The sequence below is a fragment of the Asterias rubens genome, chromosome 8 (genome assembly GCF_902459465.1).
Source record: "Asterias rubens chromosome 8, eAstRub1.3, whole genome shotgun sequence".
Classification (NCBI taxonomy): domain Eukaryota; kingdom Metazoa; phylum Echinodermata; class Asteroidea; order Forcipulatida; family Asteriidae; genus Asterias; species Asterias rubens.
The window spans coordinates 2,222,373-2,249,033 of NC_047069.1; the positions used below are offsets into that span (position 1 = coordinate 2,222,373).

Sequence of the window (26,661 nt, forward strand, 5' to 3'; positions counted from 1 at the left end):
GAGAGATAATAATACATGTAGTCTGCTTTTTGTAGGATTGAAGAAAAAAACAAATGGACAATGGACAATAATGGACAATGTGATCAAGTAATGATAACGCTACAAGTGTCTGGTTACCAATGATAAAATTATAAAATGCCGAGTAGGTAACATACTAGACTCTGCAAACTTCCAAATTATTTATAACTTACGTTTATTTCTCACTTCACACGACAAAACATCTGTCTAGACTTTACATCTATATTCATGTAATAAATATTCATAAACATTATGCAACTTCAGCAAAACATACAAAATCTCATGGCTAGAAACCATAAAGTTTGTACTCAATTTCAAGGAGTTCATTCAGTTCTTTGAGATGGTGCAGTTGCCTTGTGGTTTTGTAAATAACAATTATTTGATTGGATAAGAAATTGATATTTAAAGTAGTATACAACCTTGAGGTGGAGGATTAGAATCTATCTGTACATGTTGTTAACGCACATATTCAGACGTGCAACTTTCTAATTGTAAAAAAAGAGGAGATGGCCGATCACACTTGACTTTTGTACAGTGTTTTTCAGGTTTCTATAGCACTGTTTTGAAAAGAAAAAGAAGAAATCAGCTGAACAGTTGCATGCCTGACATATTGCAGTAGAATTGTGAACAAGTCATTAATGGTTTGTTGCGGTGAGATAGTCGAGTTGTGGTGGTGGCGTCATGATTAAGGTTTCTGCTATCGAATACTGGTCTCGCAAGAACACTCCTCTTGGCGAACTGCTGGTTGCTGACTTCTACTCCCCATTAAATGGGACAATAGAGAGCAGTAGTCTCAAGTGCCAGCAGTCTCAGGAGAATATTGCCCATGTCGCGAGAATTGCAGAGAGTTGGAACGATATTACTGCGACAGACATTTAACGACTTGTCAATAAGTCTAATATTGCAGTTAAGTGTTAAATCATTCTCAAATACTGAATGTATTTGCTTAAAGGCACTGGACACTATTGGTAATTACTTAAAATAATTGTTAGCATAAAAACTTACTTTGTAACGAGCAATGGAGAGCTGTTGATGGTATAAAATATTGTGAGAAATGGCTGCCTCTGAAGTAACGTAGTTTCTGAGAAAGAAGTAATATCTCACTGGAATATTTGAATTGAATTTGAGACCTCAGCTGATGTCTCAAAATCAAGGCATCTGAAAGGACACAAAGTATTACAATAAGGGTGTTTTTTCTTTCGTTATTCTCTCGCAACTTTGACAACCAATTGAGTCAAACTTTGAGAGGTTTGTTATTTTATGCACAATTGAGATACACCAAGTGAGAATACTGGTCTTTGACAATTACCAAAGGTGTCCAGTGCCTTTAAGCTGAACCTCGACTACATTGACACACTTTATCTATTGCTAACCATTGCTATTGTACATTTAAGAAAAAGACCTTGAATTCAATCCCATTTCCAATTCAAATATTTTTGAGAGCTGATTTTTCTCTGGACCTCTATAATATAATGGGAGACTTTTGGACACTAGGTGGCAGCAGACTTACCAGGTGAATTCCCATTGTTTACATAGTTCCGAGCATGCGCACATTACCAAGAACAATGGATTTTACCTGGTAAGTCTGCTGCCACCAAGCGTCCCGAAAGTCTCCCATTGACTTTGACACACTAACAACATTAAGAAAATGCTACCTTTAAAGGGAGTCGTGTGTTTTTAATTTACTGAATGTATTGCTATAAATCTTTTGTTTGTTTATTTCTTCTACCAGAAATGTCAACATTAAATTTATTTTCATCCAAAACAACTGTACAGTACCAACTATTTATAGTCAAACTACCTTAATGGAAAATAATCTGCAAGTCACATACTAAGCAGATAATGTCGCTTGCCAAGGAATACATGCTCCTGTTAAAAACAACCTAGATTTGAAAACAAAACGTGAATATTTATAAAACTTTATGTAAAAGTTGTACAATGAATCCAAGATAAACCTCAAATACATTAACTATTGCACATTTTGAGCTTTCACACATTGATATCACTAAGGGTTCAGCATTTTGTTGCCCTAAAGTGCACATGCTTTTAACTGTTCTTGAACAAATTTGTTTGTAATTAAGTTGATTTGCCTTTAACGTTCAGGTTGGCGTAGTGTTATCGTTCCTTGCCTTCCACCCCAAGGACCCTAGTTAAAATCCTTGTTGAGTCCCACCGGGGGCACTATGGGTTTGTTCAAACAGCGCACTAAGTTAGACCCGAACCGGTTCAACTTTCGAGGTGGTCGTAAAAAGTTTTTCCCCTTGCATTCAGACAGAACTGAGTTAAACCCGATACGGTTCATCCCCATTACTCTAACATCCGGTTTATTGTCCTGTTCATTGGTCACCGTGTGTTTACATAATGATTACAGAGGTCAATGGGTCGTCCGTTGCGAGTTAAACTGGATGGTGGTCTTTTGTGGGTTGAACTCGATTCGGACTACCTTTGGTACCGTTCAGACACACAGAGTCGAACTCGATTGGGTTGAACCATGAGTTAAACTGATTTTAGTACTGTGTCTGAACGACCTCTAAGTGGATTGTGTTTTTCAGTACCTACCTGATTGCATGGGTTTCCCTTGACAACTGAAACTTCTGACCTTGTCTTCTCTCCATGGGGGTTCTTGGCTTGTATCGTTCCCTTTTATGCAACTCCTTGGCTTCACATTGTGAATTATTAAATTATAGTAGTCCCGCAGCAGATTTCACGAAACGATGGGATTAATCCTAACTCGAGTTAGGACGAGTAACCCGTCCTAACATAGGATGGGTTCAATGCGTCCTACGTATTTGGATATGGAACTGAACCCGTCGTAAGTCCTAAGATTAGTCCGAAGTTAAGAAGAGTTTGGTGAAAATCGACGGCTGGCCAATTTTCTGCTTAAGTTCTCAAAACAACATCATCTACCTGGCAAGTAGATACACACTTTGTGCATTGCTCATGGTGCACGTACACCATGTACATGGTGTTACTGCAAACCATGATTATTTCAATTCTGATGTACAATTCTGAATTCATTTTTCTTTAAAAAAAATAAAAAAATATATGGATTCTTCCACATTTCCAGAAGTTCTTGTTTTAAAGATTTTTCAGTGTGTGCGTTGGTTGAGTGTCCGTGTCCATTTTGTGTTTAAATTATTGTGAACAATTATTATCCAATGACAAGGATCTATGTAGCAGTTTTACAAAACAAATATTGAATGCATTCTGCTGGTGCATTGTTACAAAAAATAAATACTCGTGAAATCGGGCTTTTCCATTTTACCTTATGATTATATTCTGCGACAGTACGGTAATAAGCATCCAGTACATGTAAGTATGTCACTTTGAGATTGAGTCAAATTCTTTATTGAAGCAAAGAATCGATTGAACTTTCCACGCCTTGTTTTCTGAAATACAAACAAATTCAAAAAGATGTAATTTGTACCAATCTTTACAATTATTTATTCACTATCAAGGGAATATCATATTTATATATAAAAAGATAATGTTCAATACGATTTGTGTAATCAGGCTCACTAAATTCTGCTCATACAGTTTTGCTACTGATTCCAACCAAAACCAGGGACGTGATTGAAGCTGTTGAAAAAAAACCTGTGAACTATGAGCCCAAAGCGTGAAAGCTTTCAAGTGCGGACCAAGCTTACAATTACATACACTTATCCTCCTTTCCTTCCTGTGAAGTGCAGCCCCACATATGCGAGGATAAATGTACTGATGTTTGCGCATGCGTCCAAGAAAAATAAGTAATTGTGGAAGTGTCGTGGCCGAGCGGTTAAGAGCACCGAATTCAAACTCTGGTGTTTCTGATCAGCAGAGTGTGGGTTCGAATCCCCAGCCGTGACACTTGTGTCCTTAAGCAAGACACTTTACCATTGCTTCGTCCTTCGGATGGGACGTAAAGCCGTTGGTCCCATGTGTTGTGTAACGCATGTAAAAGAACCCAGTGCACTTTTTAATAAAGAGAAGGGGGTTCGCCCCGGTGTTCCTGGCTGTGGCTGCTGTTTGCGCCGTAGCACCTTATAAGGTGCTAAATAATTGGGTCTCAAAATTCATCAGTGTAAAACCTACATGTATCTAAGTGTCTACTCAGCGCCTTGAGTACCTTGTTTGGCAGATACGTGCGCTATATAAGACTTCCATATTATTATTATTATTATTATTAGGACATGCTGTCGAGTGCGGAAATAATTTATGTAAACAAGTGCATATAAAAACTGTTGGACATGGAGAGCTACTTAGATGGATGTGCCTTAAGTGCAAGCTTAAAAGCGTCAAGCGATTTGTACTCCGCTGGGTCTACTGTTGGGCTATTCAAGTCCCAGATGGTACTTGGGGAGAAGGAGTTGGTTAACACAATCTTTGGTTTTGAAAGCCCTGCTCTGCAATCTGGGGTGTTCCTTATGGTTTTATCTTCATTTTCTTATGAATTTGATCTTAGCTATACAATCTCACGACTTGGACGTACATGTACTTTGCACGTGTGTTTACTATACGCATTGCAGGCAAAGTCTGCCTCGATTGACGTCACAAGAGGGGTAGGTGGAGTCAGCCCCCCAAACAACTTTATATATTTTTTAAACATATAAATCGTGACAAACAATTACTAAAAAAATTGTTTTATTGTTCGTAAGCATATACTCTTATGTTTGAAAGAAAAACAATTCTATTTCCAGGTGACTTTAAACAAAATCACTGATTTCATTTTTTGTGGCGATTTAAAAACAAAATTCTGGTTAAAAGCGGAGAAATCACATCACTGAACCAACTGAGACTTGAAGGTTCCTACTTGGCAGAGTGGGCCAAAGGTGAATGTCCATGTACCTTGGTTAAAGGCAGTGGACACTATTGGTAATTACTCAAAGTAATTATTAGCATAAAACCTATCTTGGTGACGAGTAATGGGGAGACTTTGATGGTATAAAACATTGTGAGAAACGGCTCCCTCTGAAGTAACGTTTTTGAGAAAGAATGAATTTTCCACGAATTTGATTTAGAGACCTCAGATTTAGATTTTGAGGTCTCAAAATCAAGCATCTGAAAGCACACAACTTCACGTGACAAGGGTTTCTTTTTTTTCATTATTATTTTGCAAATTGGACGACCAATTGAGCTCAAATTTTCACAGGTTTGTTATTTTATGCATATGTTGAGATAGACCAAGTGAGAAGACTGGTCTAAAACAATTACCAATAGTGTCCAGTGTCTTTAAAGCATTTACGTCTTACCTTTTACCAGTCTTGGGTCTACCTGAAGCTGTTTTTGGTCTTCTGCTTGACGTTGATTTGACTTGATTGAATCTAGTAGAACCTTCAGCTGTGTACGCCATGTACACATTGGACAGGTCAGGCTCACCGTATTCTTTGTTCTTGTCTTTGTCTGGGATGGGTGTCTGTTTACGCATGTTATTCCCAGTGTATGCCACACATTTCTATATAAGAAACAAATTAAAAACCCACTAGAGTGAATCAAATACATGGAGTCGACTAATCTACAAAAGAGAACTTTGAGTAGCTCAAATATTAACCGCAAAAAATAATAAAATAATATAATAGTGGCTTCTTTTTCTCCAAGCGCATCAGTAAACTTTTACATTGATTTCTCAACCACTTGTTTTTAGGAACAGCCGAGAATGAATCGATAATACTTTTTGCTTTTGAAGAAATTCCTCTTCAGCAGCTTAGTTTCTTCAAGAAGCTAAAGTCCTGAAGGTGAATTAAAGGCAGAGTCACACTGCAGCAATAACGATCACGAAGCAAAGACAACGCATTCTATTGGTTGAATTGCTCCACGCAGAATACGCACACACTCATTGAACCAATAGAATGTGTTCTCTTTACGTCGTGATCGTTATCGTTATCGCTGTAGTGTGACCCGTCCTTCAGTCTCTTTTACAACAATCTGCTATTGATTAAGTGATAATGAAAGTTATACGAACCAGTTGCCATTCTCCGATATCTTCATTCCAATGAACATACTGTTCAATCATCTGCTGGAATTCTACTGGGATAAAGCTGTCAATTATCAGCATCTGTAAGCGCAATTCTCGACTAAGCTGACGAATGTTTTCCAACAGTCCCTCCATCTCCCTCTGATGCTCCTGCTGCATATCTGCCACCTTTGGACAAAGATATGAAAATTAATTAGACACAATTTGTTTGACATTGTACAGTCTCCGACTGCGCAACAGCTCAGTTTAAAGTACACAAGAGTTAGTAAACTTTGGCCCTTTTGAAAACCATGGCTTCGGCTCTGTCCTCTCGTCTGAAGCCCTGAGCGCGTACGCAAAGGGCAATAGACCGATCCATTAAGCTCCGCCCCATTGCATATTAACCAATCACAACACAATGAAGGTCCGACAAATAAGGTCCGACATGCATGCGCATATCTTGGCGCGCGCGGCAGAGTTGTGTAGAAAGGTATTGGAGAGCCCCACGTGTTCTTGCTCACACGTGCGTTGTGGGCAGAGCCTACTGGATCGGTCTATTGTCAAAACAACCGCTGGGTCAAGCTAGCCTGAGCCGAATCCAAAGCCAAAGCCGTGGTTTCGAAAAGGGTAATAGAAGCTTTACAACTGCTATTACCTCACTCTTGGCACTCATGAGCATACTCCAGACTTTCTTTAATTTCTTAGTCTTGCCAGTAGCTTCTTCTTGAAGATTACCAAACTTCTCTTCAATGTCAACCCTTTCTGCTTCTTTCTCAGCCAGTTCTTGCCTCAAGCTTTCCTGTTTCCTGCTTCGTTCCTCCAGTTCTCTGGCAGACTCTTCTAGCAGACGTTCCTGTTCCTCAGACTTCTTCAGCAGATCGACCCCTCCAACTATCACTTTCTTTTCCACAGCTTGAAGTTTCTCTTTAAGAATATCATGATCATGTCTGAAATATAAAGTAGAACAGTAAATGCTTAGCAAAGACCAGTCTTTTCACTTGGTATATCTCAACATACATGACATATGCACAAAATAACAAACCTGTGAAAATTTTAACTCTACTGGTCATCGAAGTAACGAGAGAATAATGAAAAAAAAAACAACCTTGTCACATAAGTTGTGTGCTCTCAGATGCCTTGAATTCGAGACCTCAGCGGAGGGTTTAGAAGGTGCTACGTCACAATATGGAGCCAATCAAACCAGGAACACCAGGGCGAACCCCTTCTCTTTTCAATAAGTGCACTGGGTTCTTTTACATGCATTACACAACACATGGGACCAACGGCTTTACGTCCCATCCAAAGGACGAAGCAATGGTTAAGTGTCTTGCTTAAGGACACAAGTGTCACGGATGGGGATTCAAACGGACACTTAGAGTTTGATTTCGGAGCTCTTTACCGCTTGGTCACGACATAATGATGATAAGCAACTTGTGCCAGTTTTTTATGAAGAAAAACCTTTAACGTCATGTCCATCAATGTCAACCCAATCAATACACTGGTGACTCCAGGACTGGACTGATCTGACATGTACATGTACATTGTTGTACTGACATTTGCATCAACTGGAACTTTCCTCAGACCTCTTTCTACCACTCAACTGTCTAGTGTGCCTTTAAGGGACACGTTGCCTTCGATCAGGCGAGTTGGTCAATGAAAAGCGTTTAAAACCGGTTGTTATGAAATGTTAATTTTTTAAATAGTTTAAATAGGATTCAAACTGCCTCTAGCTACCGGGCAATCTCGGTGGTCTAGTTGGTATGACACTGCTCTAGAATTGCAAAGGTCGCGGGTTCGAATCTCACCTGAGTAAAATTCCTGTAATTTTTTTTCACAGGACTCAGGAAAGTACTGAGTATACAGTGCTACACACATCGGTGTACATATATGGGTAAAAACCAAAAATTAATATTCTTTATCCCAGATGCAAATTTAACATCTATTACATGTTATGAAATGCATATGGTTAGAAAGATGTTTTAAAAGTAGAATATAATGATCCACACAAACATGCCTCAAAATTATATGGTTTTCCTTTTACTTTGCGAACTAACACAGTCGGCCATTTTATATGGAGTCGAAAACTCTAGTTTAGTTGTGTCTGTTTTCTTTTGTTTATTTTTGGTTTTACTGCGCCTTGAACACCCAGCAGGGTTGATATGTGCGCATTACAAGTCTTTATTATAGGTTTTCTCGGTCAAATTCGGCAAATGAACAGCCAATTAAAGCGGTTTTGCCTCTCCAGTTGTAACTGCGTTTCAAATTCAGAATTCGACCATTCAATTTCATTTTGAGATCGAGTCGAATTCCTTTAGCACTCTGTTCAATTTAGTGTTTCGTCATTCTTTTTCAAGACACACACGCCTCAAGAAGCGACTACGAATTTGAATGCTGCTTTGATGAATTTGTTAAATTGAATGATTTTTTTGTTATTAATTTTGGTTTTTACCCATACACCGATGTGTGTTAGCACTGTATACTCAGTACTTTCCCGAGTCCTGTGAAAAAATATCACAGGCATGTTACTCGGGTGGGATTCGAACCCACGACCCTTGCAATTCTAGAGCAGTGTCTTACCAACTAGACTACCGAGGTTGCCCGGCCGCTAGAGGCAGTTCGAATCCTATGTTTTGGCAGCGGGTACCGCAACGATATAATAGATGTTAAATTTGCATCGGGGATAAAGAATATTAATTTTGGTTTTTACCCATTTCACAGGACTCGGGAAAGTACTGAGTATACAGTGCTAACACACATCGGTGTATGGGTAAAAACCAAAATTAATATTCTTTATCCCCGATGCAAATTTAACATCTATTATATCGTTGCGGTACCCGCTGCCAAAACATAGGATTCGAACTGCCTCTAGCGGCCGGGCAACCTCGGTAGTCTAGTTGGTAAGACACTGCTCTAGAATTGCAAGGGTCGTGGGTTCGAATCCCACCCGAGTAACATACCTGTGATATTTTTTCACAGGACTCGGGGAAGTACTGAGTATACAGTGCTAACACACATCGGTGTATGGGTAAAAACCAAAATTAATATTCTTTATCCCCGATGCAAATTTAACATCTATTAGATTTTTTTGTTAAATCAACAGTACATTTGACTAATCATAAAACGAAATCGAATGACCCTTTTCAGTAGCATTCGATTTCGCGCGAAATAGAAGCTTGATGGTTAAATTGGCTGCTCATTTTCCGAAATTGGCTGAGAAACCTATATTATTATTATTAAATTGGGGACACTTACTGAGCTTTGCGAAGGTCGCCCTCTCTACGTTCCAACTCCGTCTGAACTTTATTTCTTTCTTCTTCTTCCATATCTTTAGTTTCCTCCAGAGCACGTCTCTCTTCATCAATACGTTGTTGCATTGCAGCCATTTTCTCTGGTGACAAATTCTTCTTCCCTTCATATAACATGGATCAAAATAGTAGAATGATTACTGAAAGGCAGTGGACACTATTGGTAATTACTCAAAATAATTGTTAGCATAAAAACTTACTTGGTAATGAGCAATGGGGAGCTGTTGATAGTATACAATATTGTGAGAAACGTTTTGTTTTACAAAGAAGTAATTTCTCACTAAAATATTTGAGAAAACATTAAAACAATTGTCAATTCTCGACAACGAGAATTACGGATTATAGTAAACACATGTCATGACACGGCGAAATGCGGGGAAACAAGAGTGGGTTTTCCCGTTATTTTCTCCCGTTTCCGATGACCGATTGAGCCTAAATTTTCACAGGTTTGTTATTTTAAATATAAGTTGTGATACACGAAGTGTGGGCCTTTGGACAACACTGTTGACCGATGTTGTGCGATTGCTTTAAAAAGAAACGACATACATTTTGTACAATGTGTTTGTAACTGAATTCAGACTTTTGTAGCTAAACTAACCTTTCTTTCTCTTGGTTCGTTTTGTGCCATCATTTGGACCATCTTCCTCTGAGCCAGACTCTTCTTCAGATCCACTTCCATTATCACTATCTCCTCCTTCACCTAGTCAACAGAAAAACACAAACATTTCTTATTTCAAACAAACAGTTCAAACAATTTTAGGTTACTGCGAAATCTGACAAGAAAAAGCATAAACAGTGTGGTGACAAGCTAATAATAATAGAGGCTTCTTACATACATGTAGACCCCTTGCAATACGATCACGTACCTATCCTGGATGTCATGTGGGTGTCAAAATCACATACAAACATGCACAAAAGAGAGTTGACACCCAAAATTACGCGCACGTGTTCGGAGGGGCGTTCTGTCTTGTGTTAGAAATCAATACTTCCCCTTGCATAACGCGAAACGCTACATGTACTTGTACACTGAGGTCTTACGCACGTTTTTACGCACAGAGAACAGCTGTTGTCCAATGATCTGCCTCCTTTTTGAGAGTGTGACGTCATATGCAATGGGTCTATAGGTCGCATTCATCACTCAGTGATGCTGAGGGTGCTTTAACATTCAGTATATTTATGCAAGATATGTGGGACTACGTTTGAAGTATGAGACCTACTCCTTCTACCTGTCTACATAGCACCATGTAATGGTTTACAAGGTGATGTTGCGCAATATGCTGCCGATCCAGCCAGGAACACCCAGGTGAACCCCTTCTCTTTTCGATAAGTGCACTGGGTTTTTTACATGCGTAACACAACACACAGGAACAACAGCTTTACGTCCCATCGGAAGGACGAAGCAATGGTTAAGTGTCTTGCTAAAGGCAAAAGTGTCCTGACTGGGACCCCAACCCACACTCTGCTGATCAGAAACACCAGAGCTTGAGTTCGGTGCTCTTAACCGCTCGGCCACAACACGCTAATATCTTCAGCAACCAGAAGGGTATCATTGATCTCCATTAATAAGTACTGGATGTCAAGTCTAGTGCATTGTACACAATCAATGACCAACGGTGTGGCACACAGTGTATTAGCTCTAGGGGATTTACAAACGAATACAAGCATGTGGAATAGACTTGCTCACGCTACATAAGCCGTGAACATAAAGTCTATTAAATAAAAGTTTGTTACATTGGGTGATCCCTTCCTTAAAATGAAGGAGTTTGCTGAACAAAAAACACATGTAGAGGAATCTATTCCATTGAAGATATCGATATGAGATTACAATCTTACAGTGATCAAACAAGGCCTAATTTCATAAAGCACAACAAAATTATGCTTAACAGAATAAGTTACCAGCCAAAATACCATCTGACATGTACTGTCTGTGGCTGGTATCTTGCCTAATTTTGCTTAGCAGACATTTTTTAAGCAGTATATTCTGCTTAACCACCTCTATGAAATTAGGCCCTGATCCGACAGGAAGATAGAAGACTGTTAAACATAGTCAAAGTCAAAGTATATTGTCAGAGGTTAAAAATATAGTAACATTGAAATTAACAAGAAAAGTAACCAAACTTACCTCTATCTAGTCTTTTTTTGAGTTCTTCAATCTCCTTTTGAAACTGTCTCAACAATGCATCTTTTGGGTCTTCATTGATCTTAGCATTGTTTTTGATGTTCTTAGCTCTATTTGCATAGCGTAGTGTACTGATGGTTTCATCATAGTTATATTCCGCAGGCCCAATGTTGGCACACTGTGGAAGACAGTAAAAATGCTATTTTTAAATGCACCTTTTTACAAATTTAAAAGTGATGCGCTGCAGTGCAATATGCAGCCATTGAGACCAGGGGTGGATTTCACAAAGGTAGTCCTAACTTAGGACTAGTCCTAGGCAATGCTAAGAGATAGGACCAGTACTAAGTTAGGACCAGTAACTCATCCTAACTTAGGACTGGTCCTATCTCTTAGCATTGCCTAGGACTAGTCCTAAGTTAGGACTACCTTGGTGAAATCCACCCCTGGATCATTGAGGCCCAATATTGGCACACTGTGGAAGACAAATCACATTTAAAAAAAGTATTTTTAAATTGTAAATATACTATTTTAAATGAACCTTTTTACAAATTTAAAAGTGTTGCGCTGTGGTGCAATACGCAGCCATTAAGACCAGGATCATTGAGGCCCAATATTGGCACACTACGGAAGACAAATCACGTTTCAAAAAAGTATTTTTAAATATACTGTTTTTAAATGCACCTTTTTTCCCAGATTTATAAGTGTGGTGCTGTGGTGCAATATGCTGCCAACCCAACCAGGAACACCAGTGTGAACCCCTTCTCTTTTCCATAAGTGCACTGGGTTCTGTACTTGCATGACACAACACACATGACCAACGGCTGAATGTCCCATCTGAAGGATGCAGCAATTATGACCAACAAAGTTTGAGCATTTGGCCTAATGCTCAGGGTACGATTTCATGGCTCTGCTAACTGCAAGCAAAGAAGCAGCGCTTAGGGAAGCAGGGAATTCTGCGCCTATAGACCGTATTGAATATGACATCACCATTCAAATATCTGCCCTACAACATGGCGTCTGTGAGCGTGTGCGTGTATGTGTGCGTGCTTGTGCCGTAGAAACCAAACCGGGAACGCTGCGTGCTTGTTTGATGTACGCGCTTAGGCGCGTATACGGTTTGCCCTACAAGATGGCGACTTTCATAGCAGAAAAGGGATTATTCAATACGGTCTATAGCAAGAGTAGTGGGAAATTTTTGCTTGTGTGCATGCATACTCTACGTTACTAGGCATTCTACGCTTAAACAGGTAGCGCAGAAATTCAATGAATCATGATCAGGGCCCAACTTCATAGTGCTGCCTAATGGTAAGCAATTTTTTGTGCTTACTGTAGCAGCAAAAATTTGCTAAGGTGCAAGCGTATTTCACAAGTTAGCAGAAAAATTGGGCGACCACATTGCGCGTTTACCACGGATTTGCATTGTGCAACATAGCACCAAAAGGTTAGCACGCCTTTTCGTGTGCTTACGGTTAGCAGCGCTATGAAATGAAAATTGCACAGTAAGCACAAAATCGGTCGCTAAGCAGAGCCATAAAATTGGGCCCTGATTGTGTCTGTCTTGATTTGGTCTTTGTAAACAACACTTACCATAACAGTCTTTGCATTACCACCCAAAGAGTCCTGCAGCAGTCTGGTTAGCTTGGAGTTTCTGTACGGTATGTGTGTGCTTTTACCATCTACCAGAGATGAGATAACATTTCCCAACGTTGATAAAGATAAGTTAATCTTGGTTGCTTCTTTCAATCGTTGACCTGTGGCTCCTGTCTTTGATTGTCTTTCTGATCCCTAAAAAACATACAGAATTAACAAACAAAAAATGTACAGTGGTTAATAATATTAATAATAGTAACCAGTTTTTATATAGCGCTTTTCACACCCGAGGGGCGTCTCACAGTGCTTCCGACATTATTACCCTTGGTCACTGGGCCTTAAATCATTCCTTAAAACCATCTCAGCTCCCTGGGGAGTATACAGCCTGTGCGCACTATATGCGCTACTCGGCTAAACCAATCACAAGAACCATCTCTGCCCTCACAGGTACCCATTTACCCCTGGGTGGAAAGAAGCAATTATAGTTAAGTGTCTTGCTCAGGGACACAAGTGTCACGACCGGGATTCAAACCCACACTCTGTTGAACAGAAGCATCATGACACCCCTAAAACGACACCCCTAAAACGACACCCCTAAAACAAAGGATCTAAATAAATAACCTCTACCCGATTTTAATTCCTATTATTTTGTTCACCGAACTCGGTAAAGTACGGAGTATACAGTGCTAACACACATCGGTGTATATGGGTAAAACCAAAATGAATGTATGTCACCCAACGTAATCGAAATTATTAAATTATTTAGTGTCTCACTAAACCAAATACACAAATTGATCACTGAGCACTGATTTACATGTTTTGTCACATATTATTTGATTTGTTAATAATGTTAGCTACTGTTTATAACTGTCACTGCTAATATTATGAAACGCCACAAAACATTTTATCATTTGAGGGCAATAACGAAATAAATGTTTTGTTGAATTGAATTGAATTGAATTGAAAGAAATTAAAATGTTAATGCGTTCAAAATTGTTGACTAAAAAATGTACACACAAAAAAAAAAGAAAAAAAAAAAAAAAAAAAAAAAAAAAAAAAAAAAAAAAAACAGCTATTAAGAATTATAAAGCCATGCAAATTATTTACACTACCAAAATTAAAATGAACTCACAGCAAGATCCACCATGTGTAATTTTCCCGCTCGTACATGCTGCTCCTTGTCAACACCAATGTCACTCCTTTCCACTGTGATGCTGAAGATTGCATGAGATCGGGAACTGTGCTCATTCATATTGGTAGATCCAACAGAACCTGTATTAGTATAGACATCAATAGAAATAGTCATCCACAAAGTATAGATGAAGATACGGTATGCATAAACATTTTAAGCCATATTTTCTGCTTAAAGGCAGTGGACACTATTGGTAATTACTCAAATTTTTGTTTAGCATAAAACCTTTCTTGGTGACAAGTAATGGGGAGAGGTTGATGGTACAAAACATTGAGAGAAACGGCTCCCTCTGAAGGGCCATAGTTTTCGAGAAAGAAGAAATTTTCCACGAATTTGATTTCGAGACCTCAGATTTAGAACTTCAACTTCGAAATCAACCATCTAAACGCATAAAATAACAAACCTGTGAAAATTTGAGCTCAATCGGTCTTCGAACTTGCGAGATGATAATGAAAGAAAAAAACACCCTTGTCACACAAAGTTTTGTACTTTCTGATGCTTGATTTCGAGACCTCAAGTTATAAATCTGAGGGCTCGAAATCAAGTTCGTGGAAAATTAATTCTTTCTCGCAAACTACGTTACTTCAGAGGGAGCCATTTCTCACAATATTTTATACTATCAACCTCCCCCCCCCCATAACTCGTTACCGAATTAGTTTTTATGCTAAAAATTATTTTGAGTAATTACCAATAGTGTCCACTGCCTTTAAAACGGACATAATGTCAGTACTTACGGTGGCTATTTCCAAGCGTCATAATTCGATCCATGTCATCTGCATTATTTACAACAAAGGCAGACAGATCTTTGACATAAACTCCAATATCTGGACGCTCTTTCACCTTACAAGGAAAAGAACAAAGATAAAATTAAAACCACACATACATGACATGAAAAACGCATCGGTTCTCATGTAATGAAGTATTTTAGTATTTTATAACAGAAGAAGTTTTTTGAATGAAAGAGCTTGAAGTTGGAATGAAACTGACGAGTTGGGAAATAGAATGCCAGTAATCCCATGATAGAATACACATACAAGTTTACATGTGTCTCAGTTTACAGTACTTAGCTGTTGGGTGCAATCTTTGAAATTGTCTTTTTTTTCTTTCATGCAAGCCAAGGAACGAAATAGTCCTGTTATACGACAGAACCCCTCTTTAAGACTTGAGCGTATTAAAATTGCATAATCTCTGTTATATAATATTGCATTTTAAGTTGTTGTAAACAGCTTTTTGTAATAGAAAGGAAAACTTTTATCAGCCAAGCTGTATGATTCAGTGCCCAACTATTTGCGCTTTGCGGATCAGGTGAAAGGACTTCAAGTTATTGAGCTGCTATCAGCCAATACCTGGTAACAATGGGCATGTCGGCGGTGCCGAAAAGAGCCACAGCCAGCTAATTATAATATTTTTAAAGGCAGTGTTGTTGCCATGGTGGGCGGTGCTGAGCGGGCCTGCCCAGGACTAACAATTTTTGCCCAGCACTCCGAGCAAAATACATTATGCCGCCCAGCACAGATTCCCCTAGAATAAATCAAAGTATTGTCCACTGTGCAATGATCTGAGACACAACTAATGATATATATCAAATGTCACCGAGAAAGAACATAGTCAAAAGGCCATTCAACTTATTGCATGGCCCCATAACATGAATAGTTTGGAACCCTGGCATCATGCATGAACCTTGCACTTCAGCAATAATGGCACCCTATAAAACATTCATAAATACATCAGACAGTTTCCCTATTCCTATTGATGGAGAGCGCGTCACGTTGGGGTGTTTAATTGGTTGATAATGACCAGCTGGAGCTCTGTTTATAACCGGTTATATTCGGATACTACTCGCTAGTCTTGGTGCAAGACGTTTCTCGTTACGGGCTATGCGGGCATTGTCGGTGAGTTTGCTGAAAGGAAAACGAAAAACGTCTTGCACCAAGACTACGCGCACGAACGGATCTGAAGACTGTCATCTCAGTCACACTAACGGACGCACAGAGCTCAAGCACGTCGGAAGAAGGATAAGTTTTGCACAGTTTCTTACTTTATTACGCCTTTTAACCAAAAAGGCATTTATGAATGGGAACAAAAAGAGTAGTGACTCGTTCTTAAACTGCTGTTTAAAACCTTGCAGGGTCGTTGCCCTGCGATATGCGATAAAGGCCCACGCCGCACACAGCAATGACCTTGCCGATTTTAAACAGCCGTTTAAGAACTCGTCGCTACCCTTTTATTCCCTTATTTATGAATATTTGTTCTGAAGCCGTCCCTATTATGATGACATGTGCCATACCAACCTCTAATCTTGCAGACAGATCTTTACCAAGCAGGTCTTTCACCTCTTCATTGTAAATTTCCAAGTACGAAACTCGAACTAAAAATCTGTCAAAAGAAAAAAAACAAATCAACATTTATTTTTATGTCAACTAATGAAATATAAACAGTGCTTTAAATGTTAAAAAAAAACAGAGTTCAAAATTGTCCTAATACTGTTACATGGCAAAGACAACTTTTGTTTATCATATTGGATTTGAGGCATTGCATGGTGAGCTATCAATATATATTTGATTTGCGGTAACACCATGTGTGTGTATCTACTTGCCAGGTAGATTATGTTCTTTTGAGAACTTGACTTACTTTATATTCTACTACCGCAGAGTAGACTTTTGAAATTCAGGAGACTTCTAAGTTCTGAAAAGAATTGTCCCGAATTTAGCTATACAACCCGGGCGGAAGGTGGAAAATCGGCCGGGACTACTACTTTTGCTTCAGTGGATCAAGGGGACTTCTTGTTATTCACCTCACTACCGCGGAGTGAGTTCTTAATTGTTCTCAATGTTTCAACTACCTTACTCTAGTTTACTCTAGATTGATACATTGTATCACATCGGTATGGGAGAGTTTTGAGACTCTGGTGGCAGCAGACATAACGGTCCTTGTTTGCGGCTCTGAGTGTGCGCGCACATGCTCAGTAATGTGCGTGTAGGTCTTAGCACAAGCACTCTTTCTTTGCGAGAACTGTAAAAAAGGACCATCCAAAAGTCTCCCATTGACTTAATATGCGATACTTACCTCACACTGTCTCCTGCCTTTGCAATCTGACCAAATATATGAGCAAATGAGTTGGGTATGATGCCTCTTAACTCTGGCTGTGAGCGTACACCTTCCATAGTAAAGGTTTTACCAGTCCCTGTTTGTCCATATGCAAATATAGTACCTGTATACAGACAATAGTTGCAAAATATTTAGTATATAAACCCTTTATTTTGTACATAAGGGCGGGACTCAAACCCACACTCTGCTGAACAGAAACACCAGAGCTTGAGTTTGGTGCTCTTATCGGCTCGGCTCAGCACCCTACAGTAAGCACTGTATACTCAGTACTTTCACAAGCTCTGTAAACAAAATCCACAGGCTTATTACCTGATTACTCAAGTGGGATTATGATGTACGCACCACTAATGGGGACAGTGATATAAAGACAGCAAAAAAAGTAACGCGGCTGTTGTTAAAGCATCTATAATTTTAAACTTGTTATAAATTCATATTCTAAAAATGAAAATATCAGGAGACGGGAAAACTTTATTACGGTGATTTTGACACCTTGTTTGTTACAATCGGAGTATTGTTGTCGCGGTATGTACTTACAGGTGAAAAGTGCCCATTTCCATTGTTGCAGTAAATCCTGTTGACATGATTGAACTCTCCTCTGATTCAGCATGAAGCTACATGTAATAGCGGGAATTTTGAAAAGCTGTTCTTGTCAATAAGAGTTACTGCAACAATGGAAATGGGCACTTTTCACCTGTAAGCACTTCCAGCGAAAACAATACTCGACCGATTGTAACAAACGAGGTATCAAAATCACCGCAATTAAATTTTCCGGCTCCTGGTACTTTTGTTTTTAAAATACGAGTTACAAGTTTAAAAGCTATAGGTGCTTTTACAACAGCCGTGTTACTTTTTTTTGCTGTCTTTAGTTGTACCTTACCATTATATCCTTCCATGACTGCATCTACAATAGATCTAGCTGTTTGATTGTAAAGATCTGTCTGCTTACTCCCAGGAGCAAACACTGTATCAAATGTAAACGACTTGGGTGGCTCACCACGAGGTGCTGAAGGATTCTTAACCTAAATCAAAACAAATCAACAACCAGCTTCAGTAAATAGAAGGCACATTCGTAATACAACAAATTCCAAATGCAAGTGTACAAGCGCTATTTTCAATATGAATACATTGTACTTTCCCCAACGCTTTTAAAGGCACTGGACACTATTGGTAATTACTCAAAACAATTGCTAGCATTTAACAACTTTGTTTATGACCAATGGAGAGCTGTTGGTAGTATAAAACATTGTGAGAAACCTCTCCCTCTGAAGTAACATAGTTTTTGAGAATAAGGTAATTTCTCACTCAAATATCAAACATCTGAAAGCACACAAATTTGTGTTTTCCTTCATTGTTCTCTCGCAACTTTGATGACCAATTGAGCAAAAAAAAATTCACTCATTCGTTATATAATATTTTGGGATACACCTTTGAGAATACTGGTCTTTGACAATTACCAAACATGTCCAGTACCTTTAAATGCAGCAGAAAACTGACTCTGAAAACTTGCAAGTCATTTGCCCAGTGCCAGTGGGAAACTGCTTAAGCTAGACATTCATATACATAACATCTTCATGAAGTTTACAAAAAGTGCGAAGTTTACAAAAAGTGCAGGAAAAAGTGAATATATATCAAAGTAAACTTTGTTCTACCTGTAAAGTACCACGCATTTCATCCACATTGACAATTGATTTGAAGCCTTGACCCACTTCTTTGTCATTAAGAGGACGACATCGTACTACTACACGAACATTATCATCGGCTTTATTGTTACCCTGTAAAAGAAAAAACAAACCAAGCATACAGTGTACTGAAATTATTTTTAACTGCTCCATTAATTTTTCTTTTATTACTTTGTTTTAATTTTAATTTTTAAAAACAAATAATCAACACATTGATGCGGAGTCCAAGGATGGAGTGGGCGGGGACGAGAACGCTTTCTCCAGAAAACGATCAGCAGAGCATACTGACACTAATACAGATCGAAACATCGAGTTGAAACCAACCCATTCCAACTCATTTTTAGCATGTTTAGAAATAGTCATAATCATAATGGTGTTATGTACCGCAACACTTTCCATATCAAATTAGTGTTCCTCCACTTAGCTTAGCACATGCTTAGTCACTGTCCTCTATCATGTCTATGTTTATGATTTATTGATTTATTTTCATTGAAAATAAAAATTATTAGGCCTAGCCTACTCACTAGTTAGTACGTACCGTAGGGCCTACATACATTTTCTACAAGCAATACTCCAATAGTAATAATTTCTGCTTATTTATTTTTCAAAAAATAAAATTGGTCTCTCTTTTTTGGTTGACACTGACAGGATAACTTTCCGTATGATGGCGCCACCAAAAAGTGATATCTCATTGAGGTAAATTAGATACTATATTATTTCATATCAAATGAAAAAGTGGTGGCGCCATACGGAAACTTTTCCAAAATGAAATAAATTAGAATCTAATTTATTTTTTACTCCGGTAAAAAAAAAATGAGATTCAGAATCAGATAGGGGTCCTACTACTTGCCGTCAACTCGCCGTCAACTCACTTGCGCCGTCAACTCGCCGTCAACTCCTCCAATATAGATTTAAAATCCACAAAAGAAACATAGAACTGTAAAGTATCAGCTCAAAGAGAATTCGCGAAAGTTTTAGGTCATATTTCGGAATAAAAATTGAGTTTTTTTCTCGTGAAAAAATTATCTCGAAACAGCAAAACCGTCGGCCGCCATCTTGCTTTTTCACATTGATTAGTCTTGGCCCAAGATGTCAATGATTGGTACTTTTTTTTTATCAACACAAAGTCGTTTTTGTGAATGAATTTTTACCGAAAACAATGAGAAATATGTAGTTTAGCCCAGACTTAACACTTTCGTGTCCCATTTATAAATTTTTCATGTAAATTTAATGAGTTGACGGCACGAAAATGAGTTGACGGCGAGTTGACGGCAAGTCGGCGAGTTGACGGCAAGTAGTAGGACCGTCAGATAGGCCTATCTTTTGCTTGTTGGGTCAGAGTAAAAAAATTGGTGGCAGGACACCTTTTCAAAACTATTCATAATCTTACCGGCATTTTGACGTCTTGTGTTGCTGTCTGAAAATGAAATACTGCTCCCTCCGTTGACAAGGCACCTAAACCATTCTAAACGTATCAAAATTGAGTGTATCCAATGGCAATTTGATAACCAAAACAGCACCAAACAAGACCGGTCATCGACCATTGACTAAAAAATGTACAGTCGAATTACGTCAGTCTGCTGCCACCAAGCTCGTAGATCACTGACTCTTTAGTAAAAAAAATCCGACTTGAATTGATTCTAGCGTCCATATGGTCACTTCCACTGCTGATGCTTTCAATTTAGTCTTAGCTCAAGACGTTAGTGATCGATAGTGGATAGTGTACTGCGCTCGTTTGTTCTTTATGTTTTATACATCACTAAACAACAGAGGGCGCTACATAGAATTGATCTTCATGTTTCGCTTCAAATCAAGTTTCCATCTGCATGTAGTTGTTGCATAACATTTACTTCCGTACATAAAAACTTATCCCGCCGCTGATCTTGCACTAGATCGTCACTGTGATCGCATCGATCGTACAATATACTGACTTAAGGTGGTAAGGTAAGGTTAAGATCCAACTGCAATCCTACAACAAGACGTATCGTAAGTAAGGTTAACTTAAAATCCAAGCCTACCCATCCATCCACGTAAAAACGAATTACCAATAAACAACATGACAATATAAATAGATGTTAAATTTGCATCGGGATAAAGAATATTAATTTTTGGTTTTTACCCATATACACCGATGTGTGTAGCACTGTATACTCAGTACTTTCCCAGAGTCATGTGAAAAAAATCACAGGCATTTTACTCGTATGACAATACATACACATGATGTACAACAAGTACAACGTACAATAGACCTTATGCACATGACGTCATTTCAGTACGGCGCCCCCGCATTGAGGTCACAAGGAGATTGTTCATTGGTCAATCTATGTGCGTTTTGATTGTTTCGTCACCGTTTGACCTCAAAGATGGCGGCTGGATGACATCAATGCATAAGGTCTATACAAACAACACAAGAATCCTAGGTAGGTAGTCAAGTTATGAGAGTCACAACAACCGGCACACCGTAGGTCTCCTAATAATCGTGGTACCAGAAAATTCACCCTTTTTCGTTGTCAAAAAACCATCTATACAGACTAGTTTTATATACAGTGAATCCTCCTGTGGGTGGGGTGTCTTGGCCGAGTGGACAAGAGCACCGACTCGAGCTCTGCTGATTCTGTTTAGCAGAGTGTGGGTTCGAATCCCGGTCATGACACTTGGGTTCCTGAGCAAGATGCTTAACTATAATTGATTCTCTCCACCCAGGGGTAAATGCATGGTACCTGTGAGGGCAGAGTTGGTTCTTGTGATTGGTTTAGCTGAGTAGCGCATATATTGCGCATAGGCTGTATACTCCCCAGGGAGCTGAGATGGTTTAAGGAATGATTTAAGGCCAGTGACCAGGGGTACTAATGTCGGAAGCGCTTTGAGACATCCCTCGGGCCTTAAAAAGTGCTATATTATAGAAACGGTCTATTATTATTATTATTAAATGATCTGGTAAAAAAAAAGATAAAATCTGAAATCATGTGGAAATATTTGTTTTTAAATAGTTTTTGGAAAAAACTACTTGCCCGACTAGACAGCTCTTGTTGGTAACCATACAGTTACACAGTACGGTTTACTATGGTCATAGAGCAAGGTTCCTTGCTCTATGCTATGGTTGACTCGGGCAGGATACATATAAGGTTGGACGTAACGCTAATGGTGGTTGATGTGCTCAAGCAGTAGAAATACAAGTGCCTGCAGGCTTACAAAAAAAGCCTGAAGGAAAAAAGTGCTATACGACATGACGTGTCAAAAGTGCCATTATGTATCTATAAGAGTGTGATCCTGTTTCACATAAAAAAAAAAAAAAAATTGACATCCAAAGTTTGTATTTTCACCTCCATTTATAATAATAATAATACCGAAGTCTTATATAGCGCAATAATAATACCGAAGTCTTATATAGCGCAATAATAATACCGAAGTCTTATATAGCGCAATAATAATACCGAAGTCTTATATAGCGCAATAATAATACCGAAGTCTTATATAGCGCAATAATAATACCGAAGTCTTATATAGCGCAATAATAATACCGAAGTCTTATATAGCGCAATAATAATATCGAAGTCTTATATAGCGCAATAATAATACCGAAGTCTTATATAGCGCAATAATAATACCGAAGTCTTATATAGCGCAATAATAATACCGAAGTCTTATATAGCGCAATAATAATACCGAAGTCTTATATAGCGCAATAATAATACCGAAGTCTTATATAGCGCAATAATAATACCGAAGTCTTATATAGCGCAATAATAATATCGAAGTCTTATATAGCGCAATAATAATACCGAAGTCTTATATAGCGCAATAATAATACCGAAGTCTTATATAGCGCAATAATAATACCGAAGTCTTATATAGCGCAATAATAATACCGAAGTCTTATATAGCGCAATAATAATACCGAAGTCTTATATAGCGCAATAATAATACCGAAGTCTTATATAGCGCAATAATAATACCGAAGTCTTATATAGCGCAATAATAATACCGAAGTCTTATATAGCGCAATAATAATACCGAAGTCTTATATAGCGCAATAATAATACCGAAGTCTTATATAGCGCAATAATAATACCGAAGTCTTATATAGCGCATGTATCTACTAAACAAGGTACTCAAGGCGCTGAGTATTATACAAACTTTCAGAAAGATAGGTTATTGCAGTGATGAATTCTGAGACCCAATTATTTAGCACCTTCTAAGGGTTTACAAGGTGCTGTGAGATAAGAACATGTAACCGACTTCTGCATGGGGAAGAAGTGGTCAAGATTGTTGGAGATATTTTGAAAAGTTCACTCTCGAAAATTTGAATTGGTTTTGAAACAATTTTTAGCATTCTATCTACAAAAAGGGAACAGTGAGTACAACATAAGGATTGCGTTACCACTGAATGAAATTGACAGAATTGACAATGAATGATTCAATACCTTGCAAGATATTTTCTGTGAAAGTAACAAATTTGTGTTCGTTTTTTAGATTGCTTGGCGTGAAGAGAATAAAGTTCTTCAGTTTGTGCAAGTGGTAACCATCATTCCCGTTTAAAGATGGCACATCTGTCGAAGATCTGGACAAAGAATACTGCAATCATCGCTGGTCTCGTTGGCTTCATTGGACTAGCTCTATATCCAGTTGTTGTTTCTCCAGCTATCAATCCAAGGAAGTGGCGTAAGGACAAAATAATATTTTCATCTTTCAAATCAGATTTATTGAAAGAAAAACACCCTTGCGGCACAAATTTGTGTGCTTTCAGATGCCTAACATAAGGCTTCAGGGCTATCAGATTCAAATATTTGAGTGAGAACTTACTTCTTTCTCAAAAACTACGTTACTTCAGAGGGAGCTGTTTTTTACAATGTTTCATACTATCTGCAGCTCTCCATTGCTTGTTTACCAAGTAAGTTTTTATGCTAATAATTAGTTTGAGTAATTACCAACCAATAGTGTCCAGTGCCTTTAAATTATTATAGTATGGTTCCACAATACAAGTGCAAAGGGAATGGATGAAATTTCAAGATCCCGCATTGTAATTTAGGGAAGCTAATGTAACTTTTTCACTTTCATTAATTTGTTTTCTTAAAATTTATAGAGGCAGTGCAGAAGGAAACAAGAAAAGGTGTTGATCAACAAAGCATACAGCCTGGAGGTAAAACCCACATTTATGTTTATTTGTTCTATATTGTAGCAGTGCTCAAATGGAGATTCAGATTTCGCATCCACAAGCGCCGACTGGTACGCGACTACATGTACGCCAAGCTGAGGCTTTGCGCATGGTTCAAGTAGTCCCCAATGTTGTCTGCACGATTCGAGACCAGCGCGAGTGGCGAATCAGCGAAGCACCTTGACTATAGGCTAATGTTATAACGTGAATGAAGTCTGCGTTCAGCAGAATCCGTTTAGGACGTCTTGGGGGGGGGGGGGGGTCACAATGGGGCAGTTCCATAACAGGAAAATGCTTGCCACCTAAAGTCAGCTCTTAGTTTCACTTGGCCCTGACCGGGGAACCCTTTTACAATTAAACAAAATAAATTTCCATCACCCTTGTCACACTAAACATAAGGCTAACTGTTACCAGAATTTCACAGTAACAAAATAGCAGGTATGTGTTGGTTGCCCTATAATACCCAAGGGATAACGTTCCGTATCACGCCACCACTTTTTCACTAATTTTTACAAAAAGGGATATCTCATTGAGGTAAATTAGATACCATATTATTTCTTATCGAATGAAAACGTGGTGGTGTGATACAGAAACTTTTCCTACCCAGGCAAAAGCTTTATCCACAAAAACTCATGCTGGCAAATTACAATTGAAATTCCCTCCCTTTTTTTCTCCGATACAAAAAAGGTAAATGCAGGCCACAAATTACACAATAAATCTCTTTGACAAATTATGTACACAAAATGAGATAAATAAATGCAACTTACAGTACTCCAACTGGCTTTTTGTCCCAATGAAGATGGGCTGTCTATGCCTAGGGCATTTCACAGCCTAAATTACAACTGCACTCAGCAATCTCCACGCAGCATGCTCTCACACCAAAAGTCTGTCTGGGTGTGGCTCCTCCTGCAGTGCTGTAGCATATACCCTATACCTTCTACACACATACTTGTGCCCATACAGAGTCGCTCATGCATGCGTGCTCACATACACAGAGAGCACAGAACATACATTAGCATGCTTTGTCTACTTTGAATACATTTCAATACTTTCAAACTTCTGGGCAAACTTTTTGAGAGTGGGCTTTTCCACTGGGGCTTTTCAAACTTTGTAGGAAACTCTAATGAAAGTTCTGGTCGTGTGAAATAAATTCTGGTCCAGTAAATGTTTTGAGCTACAAGTCCTTTTCATACTTAAAGGAACGTTACAGAATTGGTAATAAACAAAAATCATGAAGATCACAGATTTACATAAAACTTAAACGGTCTAATGATGATGATAGTTGAAAACATCCCTTGAAATATTTCTGTCTGAAATGTCGTATTTAAAAAAAAATAATCTAACTTCGCGTTTGGAGTTTATCGCACAGTGAGCGTTTTATTCAATGCAAAATTTGTAATCGGTTTTTCACTATCTGACTATTCTCTCGTGACCCACATGGCTGACCGATCTCAAACTTCTACAGGATTGTCAGTTGATGTATATGGTGGATTACATAAAGTGCTTACATTGCCAGCAACTGTTTTGTTAGCAAAAACCAATTCTGTAATGTTCCTTTAAAACAACTTGACTTCATTTTGATTAATTTCTTCTTTGCAGGTATGAGAGTTTGGAGTGACCCTTTTGGACCTCGATCAGACCAGAGTAGGGGAACAAGTAAGGAGCACACAAAGTGATCATCTGAAACTATTTGTGACTGCAATCTTTGAACAATGATTTGTGTGGCCCAGCTACATATAATTGTGGATGCACATTCAGTATGCACATCTAACTCACTCAATCTGTCGACCCAAGTCAGCAAGTGGCTACTTGAGACGAGCGAGATGATACACATGCCATGCGTCAAAACCCCTCATGCAGCCAGCTAGTTCATCCGTAGTCTCTATCCCTGCATCTTCCTTCATCGTCTTGACCATGTTCTTGATCGGCCTCCCTCTGATTGGTTGTCCATGTTTTGGCTTCCACAAGATCACCCTACATGCTGGTAGCTCTGGATTCCTGGTGCAGTGCCCAGCAAGGCTTAGACATCTTGACTTTGGCCCAATTTCATAGCGCTGCTAAGCACAAAAATTTGCTTAGCATGAAATTTCTCCCTTGATAAAAACAGGAATGCCAACCAAATTTCCACGTGATTTTGAGGACAAGCAAACAACTGAATACCAGTAAGAAGCAACATGAAACAAATGGAAATTTTCGTCTAATTTTTTTGAGATGCTGCGGCCATTTGTAAAGCAGTTAACTGCAGGTATACTAAGTGGTCCCTGTAAGGCCTGGTTCATACTTCCGCGAATGCGATACGGATTTCGACGCCACAAATTCGCAACGAAGAATTCAATGCATCAGTTCACTTGTGCTCAACTCCTGTGAAATATTCGCTGTGAAAACAGCCCTGTGGCGTCAAAATTTGATTTGCATTCAAAAGGAAGTATGAATTGGGCTTAAAGGGAAGGTACACGTTTGGTAATTACTCAAACAAAATATTAACTTAAAAACTGACTTGGTAATGAGCATTGGAGAGCTGTTGATAGTATAAAACATTGGGGGAAACAACCCCTCGTAGTTTTGG

At 38.7% G+C, this 26,661-nt stretch overlaps 2 protein-coding genes across 5 annotated transcripts; one reads left to right on the forward strand and one right to left on the reverse strand.

Moving 5' to 3' along the window:
- Window positions 1-2,923: 2,923 nt before the first annotated feature.
- Window positions 2,924-24,975, reverse strand: LOC117293724 (kinesin-II 85 kDa subunit-like). 3 transcript variants are annotated; one of them, XM_033776151.1, is made up of 16 exons: window positions 24,863-24,975; window positions 20,331-20,395; window positions 18,911-19,033; window positions 18,139-18,280; window positions 17,220-17,364; window positions 16,445-16,529; window positions 14,888-14,993; window positions 14,094-14,233; window positions 12,959-13,156; window positions 11,375-11,549; window positions 9,851-9,952; window positions 9,200-9,356; window positions 6,603-6,894; window positions 5,957-6,136; window positions 5,247-5,449; window positions 2,924-3,407 (listed from the first exon to the last, which is right to left on the reverse strand). In XM_033776151.1, exons 2-16 carry the CDS (start codon window positions 20,334-20,336, stop codon window positions 3,365-3,367), a joined length of 2,097 nt encoding a protein of 698 aa, XP_033632042.1. In that variant the 5' UTR covers window positions 20,337-20,395; window positions 24,863-24,975; the 3' UTR covers window positions 2,924-3,364. The 3 variants fall into 3 exon arrangements, with proteins under 3 accessions (XP_033632042.1, XP_033632040.1, XP_033632041.1); XM_033776149.1 differs by lacking the exon at window positions 24,863-24,975 and adding an exon at window positions 21,060-21,072; XM_033776150.1 differs by lacking the exon at window positions 24,863-24,975 and having other exon boundaries at window positions 20,331-20,510.
- LOC117293726 (small integral membrane protein 20-like) lies at window positions 20,719-26,204 on the forward strand. Of its 2 annotated transcripts, XM_033776152.1 has the most exons (5): window positions 20,719-20,884; window positions 21,644-21,687; window positions 23,475-23,602; window positions 24,024-24,080; window positions 25,695-26,204. In XM_033776152.1, exons 2-5 carry the CDS (start codon window positions 21,650-21,652, stop codon window positions 25,769-25,771), a joined length of 300 nt encoding a protein of 99 aa, XP_033632043.1. In that variant the 5' UTR covers window positions 20,719-20,884; window positions 21,644-21,649; the 3' UTR covers window positions 25,772-26,204. The 2 variants fall into 2 exon arrangements, with proteins under 2 accessions (XP_033632043.1, XP_033632044.1); XM_033776153.1 differs by lacking the exon at window positions 21,644-21,687 and having other exon boundaries at window positions 20,720-20,884; window positions 23,414-23,602.
- The last annotated feature ends 457 nt before the right edge of the window (window positions 26,205-26,661 follow it).